At 45.8% G+C, this 19,414-nt stretch overlaps 1 protein-coding gene across 2 annotated transcripts in view; it reads left to right on the top strand.

The window, feature by feature from the left end:
- The window catches only part of ZNF496 (zinc finger protein 496), a 39,857-nt gene extending 33,072 nt beyond the window's left edge, over positions 1–6,785 (top strand). For both annotated transcript variants that reach the window (XM_060008164.1, XM_060008163.1), the window contains exon 10: positions 3,368–6,785. In XM_060008164.1, the coding sequence (XP_059864147.1) occupies positions 3,368–4,122 (755 nt within the window). In that variant the 3' untranslated portion in view covers positions 4,123–6,785. The remainder of the gene's footprint in view (positions 1–3,367) is intronic.
- The last annotated feature ends 12,629 nt before the right edge of the window (positions 6,786–19,414 follow it).

Below are 19,414 nucleotides of genomic sequence, written 5' to 3'. Positions count from 1 at the left end.
TCCGCCTCCTAACATTATAAGAATATATTAGTTATAGTGCGTTTCTTTATTTTTTAAAATCTAGCTTCCTGTCCTCCCTGCTTCTCTCCTTAGCACCCCCAGCTGACAGGGAATAATTCATTCCCAGGCCACAGATTGCCTTTCTTGAGGAATTAGCCATCAACCTGGTCATGGGCTTTCTCCCCCTGAAAACACACAGCAGCCTGGTTGTTCCCTGGCCATGGGACAGCACAGCCAGAGGCTTTGGTATGCAGCACCCACCCCCCCCCCACCCCAAGTTGAGCTCAATTCCCCTGAACCTTGATCTACGTTATCTCTCGGTTTTAAATTTTTCTCCTGTAAGACAGAGATAATAGTCATAGCTACCTTGTGGAATTATGATTGTTGAGGATTAAATGATTTAATACATGTAAAAGCACTTACACCAATAACTTCCCTGTTTTCTCTACCATTATCCTCACAGCCAATTCAGCCTCCCTCTGCCCTTCTCTCCACCCGCCGCACCCCTTGCACTCATCAGTGCTGAGCTGAGCCAGCCCTGGTGTCACTCTTTCTCTGTGGTGTTTTGGGCAACACATCTATGAGTTTCATCTCATCTGCTAGGAATTCTTTACACTGTTGTGTCAATGGCACACAGCACTATTGTTGATTTATTTCCCCCCTTTTAGAAACTATGCATCTATTTTTGGTCACTTCATCTGATTTAAGGGGATGTCATCCTATATGCACTGTATTAGTCTCCTAGGACAGCTGTAATAAAGTACCACAGACTGGGAGGCTCGAACAACAGAAATTGATTTTCTCAACATTCTGGCAGCTTAGAAGATTGAGATCAAGGTTTCAGTAGAGTAGGTTTCTCCTGAGGCCTCTCTTCTTGGTTTGTAGATAGCTGTCTTCTCCCTGTGTTTTCACATGCTCATCTCTCTGCATGTCTGCGTCCTAACCTCCTCTTCTTACAAGGATACCTGTTGGATTAGGTCCTGCCCTGTTGACTTCATTTTAACATAATTACCTCTTTTTTAAAAAATTATTTATTCATTTATTTAATATTTGGCTGCATTGGGTCTTCGCTGCTGCATGCGGGTTTTCTCTAGTTGCTGCGAGCGGGGGCTACTCTTTGTTGCAGCATGCGGGCCCAGTAGTTGTGGCTCACAGGATCTAGAGCGCAGGCTCGGTAGTTGTGACACACGGGCTTAGTTGCTCCGTGACATGTGGGATCTTCCCGGACCAGGGCTAGATCCTGTGTCCCCACATTGGCAGGCAGATTCTTAACCACTGTGCCACCAGGGAAGCCCCCACTTAATTACCTCTTGAAAGACCTTATCTCCAAATATAGTCACATTCTGAGGTGCTAGGGGTTAAGACTTCAACGTAACGTATTTTTAAGAGGAAGAGGATGCAGTTCAGCCTATAACACTTCACCCTCTGTTCCCCCATGATTCATGCTTCTCATATGCAAACTACATTCACCCTATCCCAACACTCCTTAACCTATTCCAGCATCATCAAGATTTAATCTAAATCAGGTTTGGGTAAAATTCAAGGTGTACTCACTTCCAGCTGTGAACCTGTGAATCCAGACATCGAGTTATGTGCTTCCAAAATGCAATGGTAAGACAGGCAGAGAGTAGACACTCTCATTCCAAAAGGGAAAGATTGAAAAGAAGAAAGACTGATGGCTCCCAAGCAAGCCTGAATCCTAGCAGGGCAAATTCCGTTAGATTTTAGGGCTTGAGATTCATCTTTGGCTCAGTGCTGTGTCCACACTCTGGGCCTGTGGATGCAGTGGCAGTCCTGTCAACCTCTGAACTGCCTTTGGGGCTGGTCTTCCTTTTCCTTCAAGGTTGATGCATGTTTGCAGCCAGATAGCTCTATTAGTTTGTTCTGGAAGTCTGAGAGCCTTCCTTCAGTTCATCCTGGCTCCTTCCTTTTTATTCCAAGATGGCAGTGTTTTGGCTCATATAATGTTCTTAGAAACACTGTAGGCCTCCCATGCAGTTTACAGTAGCTCAGACCATTCCTGGATTATCTCATCTCCATTCCTGGCTTCCGAGAAGGTTGATTGGATCCAAGGTTGTCCTGCCACACCCTTGGTGTTCTCCCAGAATATACTTTCTCATTTTTTGCAGTATAGGTAGACTGAAAATTTTCTAAATCTTCAAGTCTTCCCTTCCCACTCCCCAGTCTCACATTCTACCCAGTCCCCCTCACACTTGTCTTGTGATGTATGGACAGATACCCCCATGGACTCTGCCCCTCCCATTGTCTCTCCTGCTCTCTGTGGCTTTGGGTCTTCCTGCTATGCTCTGTCTGGTTTCACCTGCTCTCACATTCCCTAAGCTGCCAGAACTCTCCTCTCTCCAGCAATTAAGTCCAGAATAACCATATTCCCACTAATATCTTGAAGGGCCTGGCACCACTGCCCCCCCCACCCCTGTTTTAGACCTGAGCCCCACATTTCACAAAAGTGAGGAAACAGCCCTGAGGAGAGCTGCGCAGTGGGCTCTGGGCTGCAGGCCAGGACTTCATACCAGGTTCCCCAGTGCCCACCCACTTCCTCCCCACGGTACAGCTTTCCAACATCACGGGCTTGGGATCCATTGAACGAGCTTCTTCTAGTCAGTTTATAAAGTGCAGGACATCTCTACGCATCACCACTAGTGGCTGTCGGTGGGCCTCTGATACGACACTGAGAGGGAGAGATGATCCTGGGCAGTCTGGGACCGTTGAACAGCTCTGACATCACAGCAGGGCTCAACTCCCCTTCAGCCCTGAGCCCTTGGGCACATCACCCGAGTTTGCCTATGTTTATAATGTGGCAAATAAGGTATCACTGGGTGTGTCCAGGAGCAAATGGGACTGGGCACGTCAGAAGTCTTGCACAATCCCTGGGGCATTTAAGTGCTCAGAGTATGGTAGCTGGCAGCTTCCTGGCAGTCTGTTTATAGAATATAGTGTTTTCTTCTCTCTCAAGGCTTTTAATGTACCCTGACAGATTTTTCCCCATGCCTGGTTAAGGAAGTCAAGGTTACGTGATGTGTAAATGCTCAAGACTTACATGCAGACTCTTAGAGCTTGGAGGGGTCTCAGTGGCTAGAAAAAAAAATATATATATATATATTGGGTCTGGGGGCTTAGGAGAAAAAGGTAGGGAAGAGGGAGAGAGGAGAAAGAGGTACCGAGGATGTTGGCACAGTGTGGCTAAGGGTTTCCTTGCCACTAGATAACACCAGAGGTATCTGCAACCGGAAGATCCCTTGCAAAAATGTGGGTTCCTGGACCCACGCTGAACCTTCCTGGGTAGGGTTCATAGGGGCTAGAGTGTGGCCTGGGCAGCACCACTGACCTCCATGTTGCTTTCTGGTAGCCGGAGGTGATGCACCATTTCCCGACAACAGCCTGGATGAGGAGGTGACCATCGAGATTGTTCTTTCCAGCTCTGGGGACGAGGACTCCCAGCTCGGCCCCTACTGCACAGACGAGCTGCAGAGCCCCACGGAGAAGCAGCACAGCCTCCCTACCTCCCACCGGAGCGGCCCTGAGTCAGGGGGTGAGGTGCAGACCTCCTCCAAAAAGTCCTATGTGTGCCCGAACTGTGGCAAAATCTTCCGCTGGAGGGTCAACTTCATCCGGCACCTGCGGAGTCGCAGGGAGCAGAAGCCACATGAGTGCTCGGTGTGCGGGGAGCTGTTCAGTGACAGCGAGGACCTAGATGGGCACCTGGAGACCCACGAGGTCCAGAAACCTTTTAGGTGCGGTGCCTGTGGGAAGAGCTTCCGCCTCAACTCCCACCTGCTCTCCCACAGGCGGATACACTTGCAGCCAGACAGACTCGAGCTACTGAAGAAGAGAGAGCAGGAGGCATCGGGGACCGTGGGCGGGGATTCCGACGCCCTACTGGCAAAGGGCAAGGCCAAGCTGCGCTTCCAGTGCTGTGACTGCGGGAAGGTGTTCCAGCGTCCCGACCAACTGGCCCGGCACCGCAGTAGCACTCATGTGGACAAGTCCCGGCCCTTTCAGTGCCGGTACTGCGTCAAAAGCTTTTCCCAGAACTCTGACCTTCTCCGCCACCAGCGCCTGCACATGAAGCGCCGGTCCAAGCAGGCGCTGAACTCCTACTGAGTCAAGGGCGCACACGTTTTTGGGTGCAGCTCCAGCCTGGGTAGAGCACATCCTGCTCGTGCTCGGTTCCAGACTCCTCCCCAGGACGGAGACCACATCCTCCTGACCTTTACTCTCAGGTAGAAATGAGATCGTGGCCAGTTGAGCATCCGTTCTGTCTCTGCTGTGCCAGAAGCTGGGAGGGCGTGTCACCACCAGCTTTGACTTGCCCAGTGTTATCGGGTCTAGGAGAACCCTGTCCAGTGCTTCCCAAGCGGTGGAGGGACCGGGGCGCCCCCTACTGCAGTGACCCCTTGTCGGGGGTGGGGGGCGGTCTGTCCCTTACCAACTAACTTTCAGTATACTCCCATCCTGTGCTGTCTGAATTCCCACCCCACCCTGAGGTCTGGAGGTAACTGTACTTTCTGCCTGACAGCAAGAAGCTGCAGATGAGGTGATGGGTTAGGAGGAAGGCAGGAAGGCGGGGTGGGACCCGTGGGCACAAGGGCAGTAGGGCCAAGCACAGCAGACCATGTCATGTCATCAGAAGTCTGAGTCCTGGTCACCATCTGGTCCACAAGAGCACCTCACAATTATGAGATGGCCCTTTCAGGCTCAGAAACCTTGGTGGGGGGCTTTACAGCTTCTTGCCAAATGGAAACCTTTTTATTTGTGAGGGTGGCTGGTTATTAGGGATTGTGAGCTCATGGAAGGCAAAGCCCACATTTTAAACTGTATGTTGGCACACGCTCCCCAAAGTGTCCTTTCTTTGCACCCTGAAGGTCCTTGGTGTATGCTTGTGGGTTAGAAGTGAAGTCATCGTCGTTTGAAAGGCACTTAAGTTTCCTTTCCCATTGGGTCGTGTCTAGGAAAGGGGAGCTCAGCTCCAGTGAATGAGAGGTTCCTTGGCTGGGTGAACTGAGCAGGGGAAACAACAGAACCTTTGGTGAAGTCATTCTCTACATTATATATTAACTTAGTGTGCCAGTTGTATTAGTTCCTTAGGGCTGCTGTAACAAAGTACCAAAAACTGGATGGCTTAGAACAACAGAAATTCATCGTCTCAGTTCTGGAGGCCAGAAGTCCAAGATCAGGGTGTCAGCAGGGTTGGTTTCTTGTAAAGGGAGGATCGGCTCCATGCCTCTCCTTTAGCCTCAGTGGTTACCGACTATTGTTGATATCCTTTGTCTTGTTGAAGCATTACCCCATCTCTACCTTCATCTTTACATGGTGCTCCTGTGTATGTGTCTGTCTCCAAATTTTCCCTTTTTATAAAGACACTAGTCATATTGGATTAGGGCCTACCCTACTGTTTCCAGTATGTTCCCATCTTAACTAATTGTATCTGCAATGACCCTATTTCCAAATAAGGTCACATTCTGAGGTACTGGGGTTAGGACTTCAACATGAATTTGGGGGGGATGGGGAGACACAGTTTAACCCATAAAACTAGATAATCCTGAGGTTCTGCTGTCATTGCCAATTCACAGGTGAGTCAATACAAACTTGGGTTAGCTTACTCTCAGTTCTATTGGAAGCAGGATTCAGATCCAAGCTTCTGCTCCCAGGGTGGATGTCCTCTGCACATAGCCTTTAAATTTCATTGCGTGGGGTTCTGGGCTGGGAGTGGCCACTGGTAGTGAAACCGCAAGCAATGAAAACCACGGTCTTGTTCCTGGCAGACTGGCCAGGTTGGCGCAGCTCAATGATGAGAAAGCACAGAGGCTATAGAGTATCAGTGACTAAATCAGAAAGCCAGCCACCAGGCATGCGTTACGTATTTGTATGTCGGGTCCCATTAGCAGGCAGTAAGGCTGGGCAAATGAATGCAAGGCCCTTTGTTCCTTGTCAGCCACTTCATTGTCACGTTGAGAGACACTGCTGCCACAAACTCAGTGAAAGAGTTACACGGTTTTATAGTTACGATTACTGTGTGTAGATTCATCTACATACCCAGGAACAGTAAATGCAATAAAATAATTTGGTCATAACCCTGAACAAGAAATAAACTATTGAGGCTCTTTGTTTTCTACATAGTTTGCCTCTTGGATTGATCTGCCAGGAAAAGGGAAAAATATGAATCTTGAAGGCCAAGGGAGGGGAAAATTCCAAATAGAACCCAGATTCCGTGTACATTTACCCCACCCACCTGTGCACTCTTGCCCAAGGATTCCATTAAGAGGGGAGGTTATGATCCCAAGAGGAGCACTACTCTACTTAGTGTATTTTATCTGAAAATCTTAAGTAAGAAAGAAAGGGAATGTGACAGAATTGAAACCTTGGGGGACGCTGTGCATCGTTCAGTACCCACCAAATATTGTGAGGGAGTCCGCCATTCACTTACGCAAACCTGACCAAGGTACTTAGCTAATCAGAAGGTTACCTTCCCCCTGGATTCGGAAACCCTACTGGGTGATGCAACTCAAATCCCAGGTTCTTCCCATGCAGAAGAATCAATGCGGTTACCTGCTCTGGAGAAAGCTCCTCCGGAAGATAGGAGAACTGACTGACTTACTCCCTTCCCACCCTCCCTGGGTAGCTGGGCAGACAGGGGAGCTATGTTTCTACCTTGCCGTGGATGTTCAGAGGCCCCACATCTGAAGAACATCTGTCCTCCCTGTTCATCTGATCCCTTGGCATTGTTCCCATAAATCCACAGGTGCATAATAAAATTCGACTCACTGAATTCATATTTGCGTTTGACTTTTCATTTTAGTTTAAAAAGTAACAAGTAGCACAGCTGAGAGAGATGGTCCGTTGGCCTGACAAAGAGAAGTTGAGGTGGGAGGATGCTGAAAATGGCCCTCTGGGTGTCAGGCATCACCTTGTGAAACTTCTGGGCCTCAGATAGATAGTTCTGGTCATCTGATCTGACTTCTCTAGAGGAGAGAGGAAGTAACTGCTTCTTTACACCAGGGATGGGATGAACTTCTGGTAACACCATAGCTGTTTCACCCAACCTCTGCCATTTTCATATAGCCTCTGTCTCCAGACCTCTTGCCACTGGGAAAAACAAAGATAAAGCCAGTGGTGGGAAGGTCCCTTGCTATTCTTAAGTCAAATCATGGCACAAGTGGAAGAGAAGGCACAAGTCTGTGCCTACCTTGGACTTGGAGATTGGTCCTGGTTGCTTTTCTCCTGTGAGATAGTTTCCCTACTCTACCAAAAGCAGAGTTTTGATCAGGCACAAACACTTCTGCTTGCAGCGTAATGGAGGGAATTTGATGACATTTCTGTCAATTCCCCAGTTCCGTCAAATAAACCCAGGTGCATTTTCTATTAGTAACAAAAGTTGATACTGTTTTGTCTTATAAGGAATGGTCAATGCCTACAAGTGCTCCAATGCAAACAAGCCTACAGATTAGGTAACATGCATAAGAAGGCAGCTTAGCTGGCAAAGGAGCATTGGGAGGAAGACTGGATGACCAGGCTCTCCTGCAGCCCTGCCCCACACCTAAGGCACCCAGCATCTGCAGGCTGGTTATTAGGGATCATAAGTTCATCAAGGGCAAAGCCCTGGGGTTCCATCCGTACCTTTTGACCATCCCATACAGATTAGGAATTTTATCCTCCCTCTGAACCATAGCCAACAACGAGAGCACCATGATTAATGTGCGTATAATCACCAGAGTACGCTGCAGTATTATGAAATCCCCATAAGATGCAGAACTCTCTTAAGAAATGGAAAAGCAGATTCACACATTAATGAGAAGGGCCAGTCTTCACTCGCGTATCTTGGCCATAGCTAAGGAGATCACAAGCAGATTGGTAACCCCCTCAAGACAAAGGGCTGTCTCCTCAGCACACTAATAAATGGCAGGGGATTGCCCTTTTCCCATCACCCGCTAAAAAACGGTTTGGTACAAGTCATGTCTGTACTAGCCTATTATGTACAGGTCTTGCTACATCTTGTCAAAATGTAAAGGGGCCAGGATACCTGCCCTGAAAACGTTGCAGGTCAGAAAAGGTGCAGACTTAATAGTTGGGGTAAATCAATCCCACCCAAATCAAGCTGGATCACCTTTGAAAGTGTCTGTGTGCTCTGAGATGGGGGCCTGCTTCCAACCCACTGAAGGTAAATTCAGAGTGATTTCTAGATTTTTAAAAAAATAAATTTATTGGGCTGCCCTGGTGGCGCAGTGGTTGAGAGTCCACCTGCCGATGCAGGGGACACGAGTTCGTGCCCCGGTCCTGGAAGATCCCACATGCCACGGAGCGGCTGGGCCCGTGAGCCATGGCCGCTGAGCCTGCGCGTCCGGAGCCTGTGCTCCGTAACGGGAGAGGCCACAACAGTGAGAGGCCCGCGTACCGCAAAAAAGAAATAATAATAAATTTATTTATTTTATTATTTATTTTTGGCTGTGTTGGGCCTTCGTTGCTCCACGCAGGCTTTCTCTACTTGCAGGGAGTGGGGGCTACTCTTTGTTGCGGTGCGCGGGCTTCTCATTGTGGTGGCTTCTCTTGTTGCAGAGCACGGGCTATAGGTGCGCGGGCCTCAGTAGTTGTGGCTCGCGGGCTCTAGAGCACAGGCTCAGTAGTTGTGGCGCACGGGCTTAGTTGCTCCGCGGCATGTGGGATCTTCCCGGACCAGGGCTCGAACCCGTGTCCCCTGCACTGACAGGCAGATTCTTAACCACTGCGCCACCAGGGAAGTCCTAGATATTTTTAAGTGTTTCTCTGAGTAAATATTTTGGAAAAGAAGATTTGAAGTGGAAAAGAGTATAAGCTCATATTGAAATCATATCAACACAGCATCTTCAGCAAACAATGACTCATCAAGTTGCAGGTAGGGGGTGGGGTTGCTAAGAGTGGCTGGACCAAATTCATCTTGGTCTCCTTTTTTACAACTCATATTTTTCTAAAATGGCTTGGCTGACGTCCAGATGATATTCTGTGGTCATGATCTAAAAATTTCACTAGCAACTTTCTTTTTTATTTTTATTTTTTTTGCGGTACACGGGCCTCTCACTGTTGTGGCCTCTCCCGTTGCGGAGCACAGGCTCCGGACGCGCAGGCTCAGCGGCCATGGCTCACGGGCCCAGCCGCTCCGCGGCATGTGGGATCTTCCCAGACTGGGGCACGAACCCGCGTCCCCTGCATCGGCAGGCGGACTCTCAACCACTGCGCCACCAGGGAAGCCCACTAGCAACTTTCTTTAACCATCTGCTCAAGAAGCCCAAAGTCTAACAGATGTGCATTCGACAAATTTATATAAGGAGAACCAGGTGCACTGGCAAAGATGGCCACTGAGATGAGAGATCCAGGGGCCTCAGCGTCCTTAAGGCTGTCTCCTGTACCTGTGGAGATTTTCACGTAGCTGCCTTTGGTGACAGCAGAGAACTTCGGCTCAGGCACACTCTCTGTCCTTTGAGAAGGTGCTAGGCAGGTGGGCAGTGTTGGGGTTCTGAGAGGGTAAGCATAGACCCACCTTGTAGTTGGGTAGGAGAGGGTGGACAGATACCTGGTATATTCTGTCAATGTTTTCTCCCCTGCTAATCACCCACCAAGAACTGAGACCTCATTGTGTTTACCTGTTTACATTGCCAGCTCAGTATCTGAATCAAAATGGGATATTGATAACGTGCGGTATAAGGTGCACCTTGTCAATTCTGCCCTCCCAAGAGAGACTGGACTCCTATTGGAGCAGGAGCTTGGAAACCAGCTTTTCCAGGTGCTGAGAAGAGCCTGCTGCTATCATAACGCCAGTTCTCTGACACCAACTGGTTGTCCACTGTGGACAGGGAGTGTTGCCTGCCATTCTAGTAAACAAGGATCAAGCCATCGGCCACGGCAGCCCTGCCCCTCCCTCCCGACTTGTGCGCCCTGAGGGGAATACAGGATAGAGAAAAACAGGGACTTCCCTGGCAGTCCAGTGGTTAAGACTCCGCACTTCCAACACAGGGGGTGTGGGTTCGATCCCTGGTTGGGGAGCTAGAATCCCACATGCCAAGGTTAGAGAAAAACAGGAAGCATGATGTGCTTTGGATACTGGCCCTATAGAGTTAAGATGCTTATCTAAGGAATAAATTCAATGAGCCCAGATTCTTGCATCTTCCCTTACAGAGAAAAGTGTTAAAATCATTAATTTGAGGTGTCTGCTTTTGTGATTAGCAGTAATAAATGCAGTCACTCTCCCACTAGGACGGACAATCTGAGAATATGGAACACATGATTTTTGGTTTTGTTACTCTTTTGGGTGAAGGTGAGATTTTTCTGAGCTGGGTTTTAAGTGGCAGAGGGAAGCAGATTCCTTTTTTGCAACTTTTCATGGTCACTTGGGAAAGAGAAGTCTGAGACAGAAGATTGTCTGAAGCCAGACAGCCTCTTTCTCCCTAAACCTGAGCTGATCTCCTCGGCCTTGAGAAGGGGCCCTCCAGGGGATATCAGTGCTCTAGGCCATGTGCTCCACACCCCCTCCCCCACCCATGTTTGGGTCACAAGATGTGGCTGAAGAAGACAGAACCACAACCCAGGCTGAGTTTCAGGCTCTGGATAGCAAAGGTGAAGTTGAAACTGAGCAGGACCCTGTGGGGCCCTCCTGGGCACAAAAACCTTTCTGTGTCCCCCGTTTCTTATTTGTAGGAAATAGGCTTCATTCGGCCTCCTTGACCGTCCCTGAGTCAAAAGGGCAGATTCAAACAGTTGCTAATCAAGGGAAGGGAGAAGAATGAGGAAACAAGGAAGGAGCTGTCAATAAACAATAGTGCAGTGTTGGGGCAGGGTCCCAGTTCCTCCTCAAGGAATATACATAACAATATCTTTGAGTTCTTCTGATGGAACTAAGGCTCCAACCCAGGTGGAAGATGGTAAGTTCATGCTGAGCACAAGATTCCTGGAATACTGCCCAGTTTCCTCAGCACCAACCAATCAGAAGAAAGTCACACACCCTGCAGCCTCACCCCAAATTTTGCCTATGAAAACATCCCCCCCCAGAAAAGAACAGAAAACAAAAAAAGACAAAACAACTTTTCCTCCTAAACCATTGAGGAGCTCAGGGGTTTTGAGCATAGGCTACCCATTCTCTTTGCTTGACCCTGCAATAAACGTTTCTCTGCTCCAAACGCTGATGTTTCAGTTTATTTGGCGTCTGTGCATCAGGGACACAAATTGTGTTCAGTAACAAAGTCATGATAAATCCAGGGAAGAAAAAAAAAGTCATTTTTAATGAAAAGGCCCTGGTCGGCTTTGAAATAGGTTAAGGGTGACATATAAAGGAAGGGGGCAGGGCACAACCATTAAAAGAATGACACAACCATTAAGAAGAACAGGAAACTGGTTAGAACTTACTAGGTCCAAGATGGCGGAAGATTCAAATTCCAGTAGACCTTGAGCCTCATTATACGCTCATTGTAATACATTAGCATCTAAATGACACACCCACAGGTGCCATGACAGTTCCGAGGCCGACCATAAAAGGCCGAAACGTGGGCGGTGGCCCAGATCCTGGAAATCTCTGCCCTTTCCCCAAAATAGTTGGAATAATCCTCCCACTCGTTAGCCTATGAAATTACCCAACTCATAAAAGCTAACCGCTCCCACACCTCGGGGCCACCCTCACTTTCTAAGACCCTGACCTCATGCCCTGGGGTCACCTCTCTTGCCTTCTGAGATGGCCCATACTCTGTCTATGGGGTGTGTATCTCTCTAAATAAACCTACTTTAACTTTACTTCGGCTCCCTCCTGAATTCTTTCCTGTGTGAAGCCAAGGACTCTCACTTGGCGACCCGTCCCGGGGACTCACTCGAGACCTGGGACATGACCATTTTCTTGTGTCCCATTTTTCCTAGAACGTGGGGAAGAGACTTCATGAGAAGAGGACTTCTTTTACCTGGAAACACCTAGGAGTTGCCTTCACTCCTCATCCCTCTCCTTTGCTCCCTTGGTGGCTGTGAGGGACTCTTATAAAAGTCCAGATGACTTTGGCTTGGCAGCTGTGGGCAATAGATGACATTAACTCTTGGGTGCCACCTATCTATTCCTCAGAGGGACAACTCTCTTTGGGACCCCAAAGTATCACTTTGGGGACTGGTTTATTCCAACAAGGCTACAGCAGAAGCTCCATGGTGGGGTGGGATGGGAGGCAGGGGTGGTCCGTTTCTGGGTATTGTGTATCCTAGTGCACTTTTGTCTTGATAATCAGATCAAACCTCCAACAGTCATGGAAACACTGATATCTTGGAGGTACTCGGCTCTCCCAACTATAATCTCCTGCCCCTCCCTAATCTCTGTCTGTCTTTTTGTCTTGTCTGTCTGTTTTCCAGAAAGGCGTGTGAGTGCAACAGAGGGACCTAGGGAGGAGACCTGACTGGATTCTGGTCTCACCATTCTGCACAGCCCTGAGCATTTTCCTGGGAGTCTTTTAACTGCTATGAGCCTCAGGAGTCTGCTCAGTGACCTGCACGGGCAGAGGCACAGCTGTGCCTGCCAAGCTTGTAACCTGAGCTCACCCCTGCATCATCTGACCTAGAAAGGGAAAGGTACACACATAAGTTGTGCAAGATTTTATGTGAACCTCGACATGCCCCTCCCTTTGGTAGATGGTAACCCAAGAAGCAGGAAAAAAGGCTCAGGAATTTCCCTATAACTGGAAGAAACTTGTGTATTTACCTCTTATGGCAATTGGAAGAGCTTTGCCCATGTTAACTCATTTAATCTTCACAATTATTTAGCAAAATAGGCACAATTATTACCCTCATTTTATGGATAAGGCATGGAGTGGTTAAGGAATTTGATTAGGGACACACAGCTGACCCAAGATTCCAATTCAGGCAACCTGTATAGGTAGTCCGGGCTTTTCATAGTGTGCTGAGTTATTGCTCACTAAGGCATTAAGCAACAAATTCCACAAATGATTTTTAAATTACTGCTGTGGTAAAGGCTACAGACAAGAAATGCAGAGAGAAGATACAGGGAGGTATTCCTTAGTCTATGGGGTCAGGGAAGGCTTCCATGAGAAGTAACTTTGAAAGTGAGATGTGGCAGATGAATAAAAAGTAGCAGGAAACGGGCTTCCCTGGTGACGCAGTGGTTGAGAGTCCGCCTGCCGATGCAGGAGACACGGGTTCGTGCCCTGGTCCGGGAAGATCCCACATGCCGTGGAGCGGATGGGCCCATGAGCCATGGCCGCTGAGCCTGCGTGTCCGGAGCCTGTGCTCCACAACAGGAGAGGCCACAACGGTAAGAGGCCTGCGTACCGCAAAAAAAAAAAAAAAAAAAAGTAGCAGGAAAAAGGGAGGGCACAGGAATTTCCACATCTGGTAGGACAGAGGGGAATAGGCCAGAGTAGCACCAGACCTCATACTTCACCTTGAGAGTCCATTTGGATAAGGATGTGACATATCTAATTTTGTGTTTTCTAAGATGGTTCTGCTGCAGTGGAGTGAAGGGGAAGGAGTACTGGGGCTACTGGAGAGGGGCAGCAGGTACAGGGGAGATAGTGAGGTATAGGGGAGGGGCAGTGCAGTTCAGTGTAAGGCAGTACAGTACACAGGAAGGGCAGTGAGTTTTAGTGGTGCAGAGGAGTGGCAGTGAGTTTTAGGAGAGAAACAGTGGGGCAGTGGGGTGCAGAGGAGGGACAGTGGGGTACATTGTAGGGGCAGTGAGTTTTAGGGTAGGGACAGTGAAGTCAGGGGAAGCGGGCAGTGCTGGGGATTTGGGGGAGGTGAGTTTCAAAGCTATTGAGCTAGGACAACTGAGATACCCATCAGGAGCTGCTAACAGCAACAGAGGTGCAGAGAAGTAGAGAGATCTGAGAAATATGTGGGAAGTAAGCAGGGGAGAACTTCCCAGTTTCTGACTTGAACAGAAGGGTGATATTTTGAGGAGGAAGGAATATTTCCGCATGAGTTCGGCATGAGACTTGCTGAGTTTCAGGGTAGCCACAGGGAGGGGCAGCAGGATATGCACATCTGGAAATCAGGGAGAACTTCAGGCTGCAAGGGAAACACTTGTCACTGTAATTAAAGGTGTGAGAGTAAATGAGATGGCCATGGGAGAAAGCACATAAGAGACCCTGGATGGAGAGTCCTAGGAAACATCTATATTTAAAAGCCTCTGTCCATACCATCAACCAAGAAAAAGGCAGAAGGCTGCAAATTAGAAAAGAGTTTACTTGGAGTCTTAGAAATTGCAATTCAGGAGATAGATTCAGGTAAAACCCAAAGAGTTTTCTGGAAAAGAAAGAGTCAGTGGCTTATAAAGGCAAAAGCCACAGAGCTGTTAAAGTTGTCTGGCAAGAATTATGATTAACTCTGATACAAGAAAGAAAATATTTGATGGGTTAGCTGAAGATGGTGGAGTAGAAGGACATGTGCTCACCCTCTCTTATGAAAACACCAGAATCACAACTAATCGCTGAAAAACCATCAAAAAAAACCCAAAAACACTGGAACCTACCAAAAAAGACACCCTAGATCCAAAGACAAAGAAGCCACAATGAGGCAGTAGGAGGGGCACATTCATGGTATAATCACATACCTGCCAGGTGGGTGACACACAGACTAGAACACAATTATACAACAGAAATTCTCCCACTAGAGTGGAAGTTCTGAGTCCCATGTCAGGCTTCCCAGCCTGGGGGTCTGGCAATGCGAGGAGGAATCCCCAGAGAATCTGGCTTTGAAGGCTGTGGGATTCATTTGCAGGACTTCCATAGGACTGGGGGAGACAAAAACTCAACTCTTGGGGGGCACACACAAAGTCTTGTGAGCACTAGGACCCAGGGGAAAAAAGCAGTGACCCCACAAGTGACTGGCCAGACCTACCTGCTAGTATTGGAGGGTCTCCTGCAGAGGTGGGGGGGTGGGGTGGGGGGTGGTGTCTGTGGCTCACTGCAGGGACAAAGACATTGGGAGTAGCAATTCTGGGAAGTACTCATTGGTGTGAACCTTCCTGGAGACTGCTATTAGCCCCACAAAACAGCCTGTAGGCTCCAGAACTATGTAGCCTTAGGTCAAACAACAAACAGGGAGGGAACACAGCCCCACCCATCATCAGAGAAGTAGATTAATGCTTTACTGAGCATGGCCTTGCCCACCAGAGGGACAAGACCCAGCTCTACCCACCACTAGTCCCTCCCATCTGGAAGCTTGCACAAGTTTCTTAGATAGCCACATCCACCAAAGGGTGGACTGCAGAAGTAAGAACTACAATCCTGCAGTCTGTGGAATAAAATCACAACCACAGAAAGTTAGACAAAATGAAACAGCAGAAGGTTATGTCCCAGATGAAGGAACAAGATAAAACCCCAGAAAAGCAACTAAGTGAAGTGAAGATAGGCAACGTTCTGGAAAAAGAATTCAGAATACTGATAATGAAGATGATCCAGGATCTCAGAAAAAGAATGGAGGCAAGGATTGAGAAGGTGCAAAAAATGTTTAACAAAGACCTAGAAGAACTAAAGAACAAAGAGAGATGAACAGTACAATAAATGAAATGAAAAATACACTAGAAGGAATCAATAGCTGAATAACTGAGGCAGAAGAATGGATAAGTGACCTGGAAGACAGAATGGTGGAAAACACTGCCATTGAACAGAATAAAGACAAAAGAATGAAAAGAAATGAAGACAGTCTAAGAGACCTCTGGGACAACATGAAATGCACCAACATTCACATAATAGGGGTCCCAGAAGGAGAAGACAGAGAGAAAGGACCTGAGAAAATATTTGAAGAAATAATAGCTGAAAACTTCCCTAATGTGGGAAAGGAAACAGTCACCCAGAGAGTCCCAGGCATGATAAAGCCAAGAAGGAACACACTGAGACACATAGTAATCAAATTGACAAAAATTAAAGACAAAGAAAATATTTTAAAAGCAACAAGGGAAAAACGACAAAAAACATACAAGGGAACTCCCATAAGGTTATCAGCTGATTATTCACCAGACACTCTGCAGGCTAGAAGGGAGTGGCAGGATATATTTAAATTGATGAAAGGGAAGAACCTACAACCAAGGTTACTCTAACCAGCAAGGATCTCATTCAGATTTGACAAAGAAATCAAAAGCTTTACAGAAAAGCAAAAACTAAGAGGACTCAGCACCACCAAACCAGCTCTACAACAAATGCTAAAGGAACTTCTCTAAGTGGGAAACACAAGAGAAGAAAAGGACCTACAAACACACACCCAAAACAATTAAGGAAATGGTCATAGGAACATACATATCGATAATTGCCTTAAATGTGAATGGATTAAATGCTCCAACCAAAAGACACAGGCTTGCTGAATGGACACAAAAACAAGACCCATATATATGTTGTCTACAAGAGACCCACTTCAGACCTAGGGACACATACACACTGAAAGTGAGGGGATGGAAAAAGATATTCCATGCAAATGGAAATCAAAAGGAAGCTGGAGTAGCAATACACATATCACGTAATATAGACTTTAAAATAAAGAATGTTATAAGAGACAAGGAAGGATACTACATAGTGATCAAAAGATCAATCCAAGAAGAAGATATAACAATTATAAATATATATGCACCCAATATAGGAGCACCTCAATACATAAGGCAACTGCTAACAGCTGTAAAAGAGGAAATTGACAGTAACACAATAATAGTGGGGGACTTTAACACCTCACTTACACCAATGGACAGATCATCCAAAATGAAAATAAATAAGGAAACAGAAGCTTTAAATGGCACAATAGGCCAGATAGGTTTAACTGATATTTATAGGATATTCCATCCAAAAACAGCAGATTACACTTTCTCCTCAAGTGCACACGGAACATTCTCCTGGATAGATCACATCTTGGGTCACAAATCAAGCCCAGTAAATTTAAGAAAATTGAAATCATATCAAGTATCTTTTCTGACCACAACGCTATGAGATTAGAAATGAATTACAGGGGAAAAACTTAAAAAACACAAACACATAGAGGCTAAACTCTACGTTACTAAATAACCAAGAGATCACTGAAGAAATCAAAGAGGAATCAAAAAATACGTAGAAACAAATGACAATGAAAACACGACAATCCAAAACACATGGGATGCGGCAAAGCAGTTCTAAGAGGGAAATTTATAGCTATACAAGTGTACCTCAAGAAACAAGAAAAATCTCAAATAAACAATCTAACCTTACACCTAAAGGAACTAGAGAAAGAAGAACAAACAAAACCCTAAGTTAGCAAAAGGAAAGAAATCATAAAGATCAGAGCAGAAATAAATGAAATAGAAACAAAGAAAACAATAGCAAAGATCAATAAAACTAAAAGCTGGTTCTTTGAGAAGATAAACAAAATTGATAAACCATTAGCCAGACACATCAAGAAAAAGAGGGAGAGGACTCAAATCACTAAAATTAGAAATGAAAAAGGAGAAGTTACAACAAACACTGCAGAAATACAAAGCATCCTAAGAGACTACTACAAGCAACTCTATGCCAATAAAATGGACAACTGGGAAGAAATGTACAAATTCTTAGAAAGGTATAACCTTCCATGACTGAACCAAGAAGAAATAGAAAATATGAACAGACCAATCACAAGTAATGAAATTGAAACTGTGGTTAAAAATCTTCCAACAAACAAAAGTCCAGGACCAGATGGCTTCACAGGTGAATTCTATGAAACATTTAGAGAAGAGCTAACACCCATCCTTCTCAAACTCTTCCAAAAAATTGCAGAGGAAGGAACACTCCTAAACTCATTCTATGAGGCCACCATCACCCTGATACCAAAACCAGAAAAAGATACTACAAAAAAGAAAATTACAGACCAATATCACTGATGAATATAGATGGAAAAATCCTCAACAAAATACGAGCAAACAGAATCCAACAGCACATTAAAAGGATCATACACCACAATCAAGTGGGATTTATCCCAGGGATGCAAGGATTCTTCAGTATATGCAAATCAATCAATGTGATACACCATATTAACAAATTGAAGAATAAAAACCATATGATCATCTCAATAGATACAGAAAAAGCTTTTTGACAAAATTCAACATCCATTTATGATAAAAACTCTCCAGAAAGTGGGCATAGAGGGAACCTACCTCAACATAATAAAGGCTATATATGACAAAACCACAGCAAACATCATTCTCAATGGTGGAAAACTGAAAGCATTTCCTCTAAGATCAGGAACAAGACAATGATGTCCAGTCTCACCACTATTATTCAACATAGTTTTGGAAGTCCTAGCCATGGCAGTCAGAGAAGAAAAAGAAATAAAAGGAATACAAATTGGAAAAGAAGAAGTAAAACTGTCACTGTCTGCAGAAGACATGATACTATACATAGTGAATCCTAAAGATGCCACCAGAAAACTACTAGAGCTACTCAGTGAATTTAGTAAAGTTGCTGGATACAAAATTAATGCACAGAAATCTCTTGCATTCCTATACACTAATGATGAAAAATCTGAATGTGAAATCAAGAAAACACTCCCATTTACCATTGCAACAAAAAGAGTAAAATACCTAGGAATAAACCTACCTAGGGAGGCAAAACACCTGTATGCAGAACACTAGAAGACACTGATGAAAGAAATTAAAGATGATACCAACAGATGGAGAGATATACCATGTTCTTGGATTGGAAGAATCAATATTGTGAAAATGACTATACTACCCAAAGCAATCTACAGATTCAATGCAATCCCTAACAAATTACCAATGGCATTTTTTACAGAACTAGAACAAAAAATCTTAAAATTTGTATGGAGATGCAAAAGACCCAGAATAGCCAAAGCCGTCTTGAGGGAAAAAAACGGAGCTGGAGGAATCAGACTCCCTGACTTCAGACTATACTACAAAGCTACAGTAATCAAGACAATATGGTAGTGGCACAGAAACAGAAACATAGATCAATGGAACAAAATAGAAAGCCCAGAGGTAAACCCACGCACCTATGGTCAACTAATCTATGACAAAGGAGGCAAGGATATACAATGGAGAAAAGACAGTCTCTTCAATAAGTTGTGCTGGGAAAACTGGACAGCTACATGTAAAAGAATGAAATTCGAACACTCCCTCACACCATACACAAAAATAAACTCAAGATGGATTAGACACCTAAATGTCAGATCGAACACTGTAAAACTCTTAGGGGAAACATAGGAAGAACACTCTTTGACATAAACCACAGCAAGATCTTTTTTGATCCACCTCCTAGAGTAATGGAAATAAAAACAAAAATAAACAAATGGGACCTAATGACACTTAAAAGCTTTTGCACAGCAAAGGAAACCATAAACAAAATGAAAAGACAACCCTCAGAATGGGAGAAAATATTTAGAAATGAATCAATGAACAAAGGATTAATCTCCAAAATATATAAACAGCTCATGCAGC

Source organism: Delphinus delphis, chromosome 3, assembly GCF_949987515.2.
Source record: "Delphinus delphis chromosome 3, mDelDel1.2, whole genome shotgun sequence".
Classification (NCBI taxonomy): Eukaryota; Metazoa; Chordata; class Mammalia; order Artiodactyla; family Delphinidae; genus Delphinus; species Delphinus delphis.
Note: the sequence above shows the minus strand (reverse complement) of the source record. Positions and strands in the feature narration are given on the sequence as shown.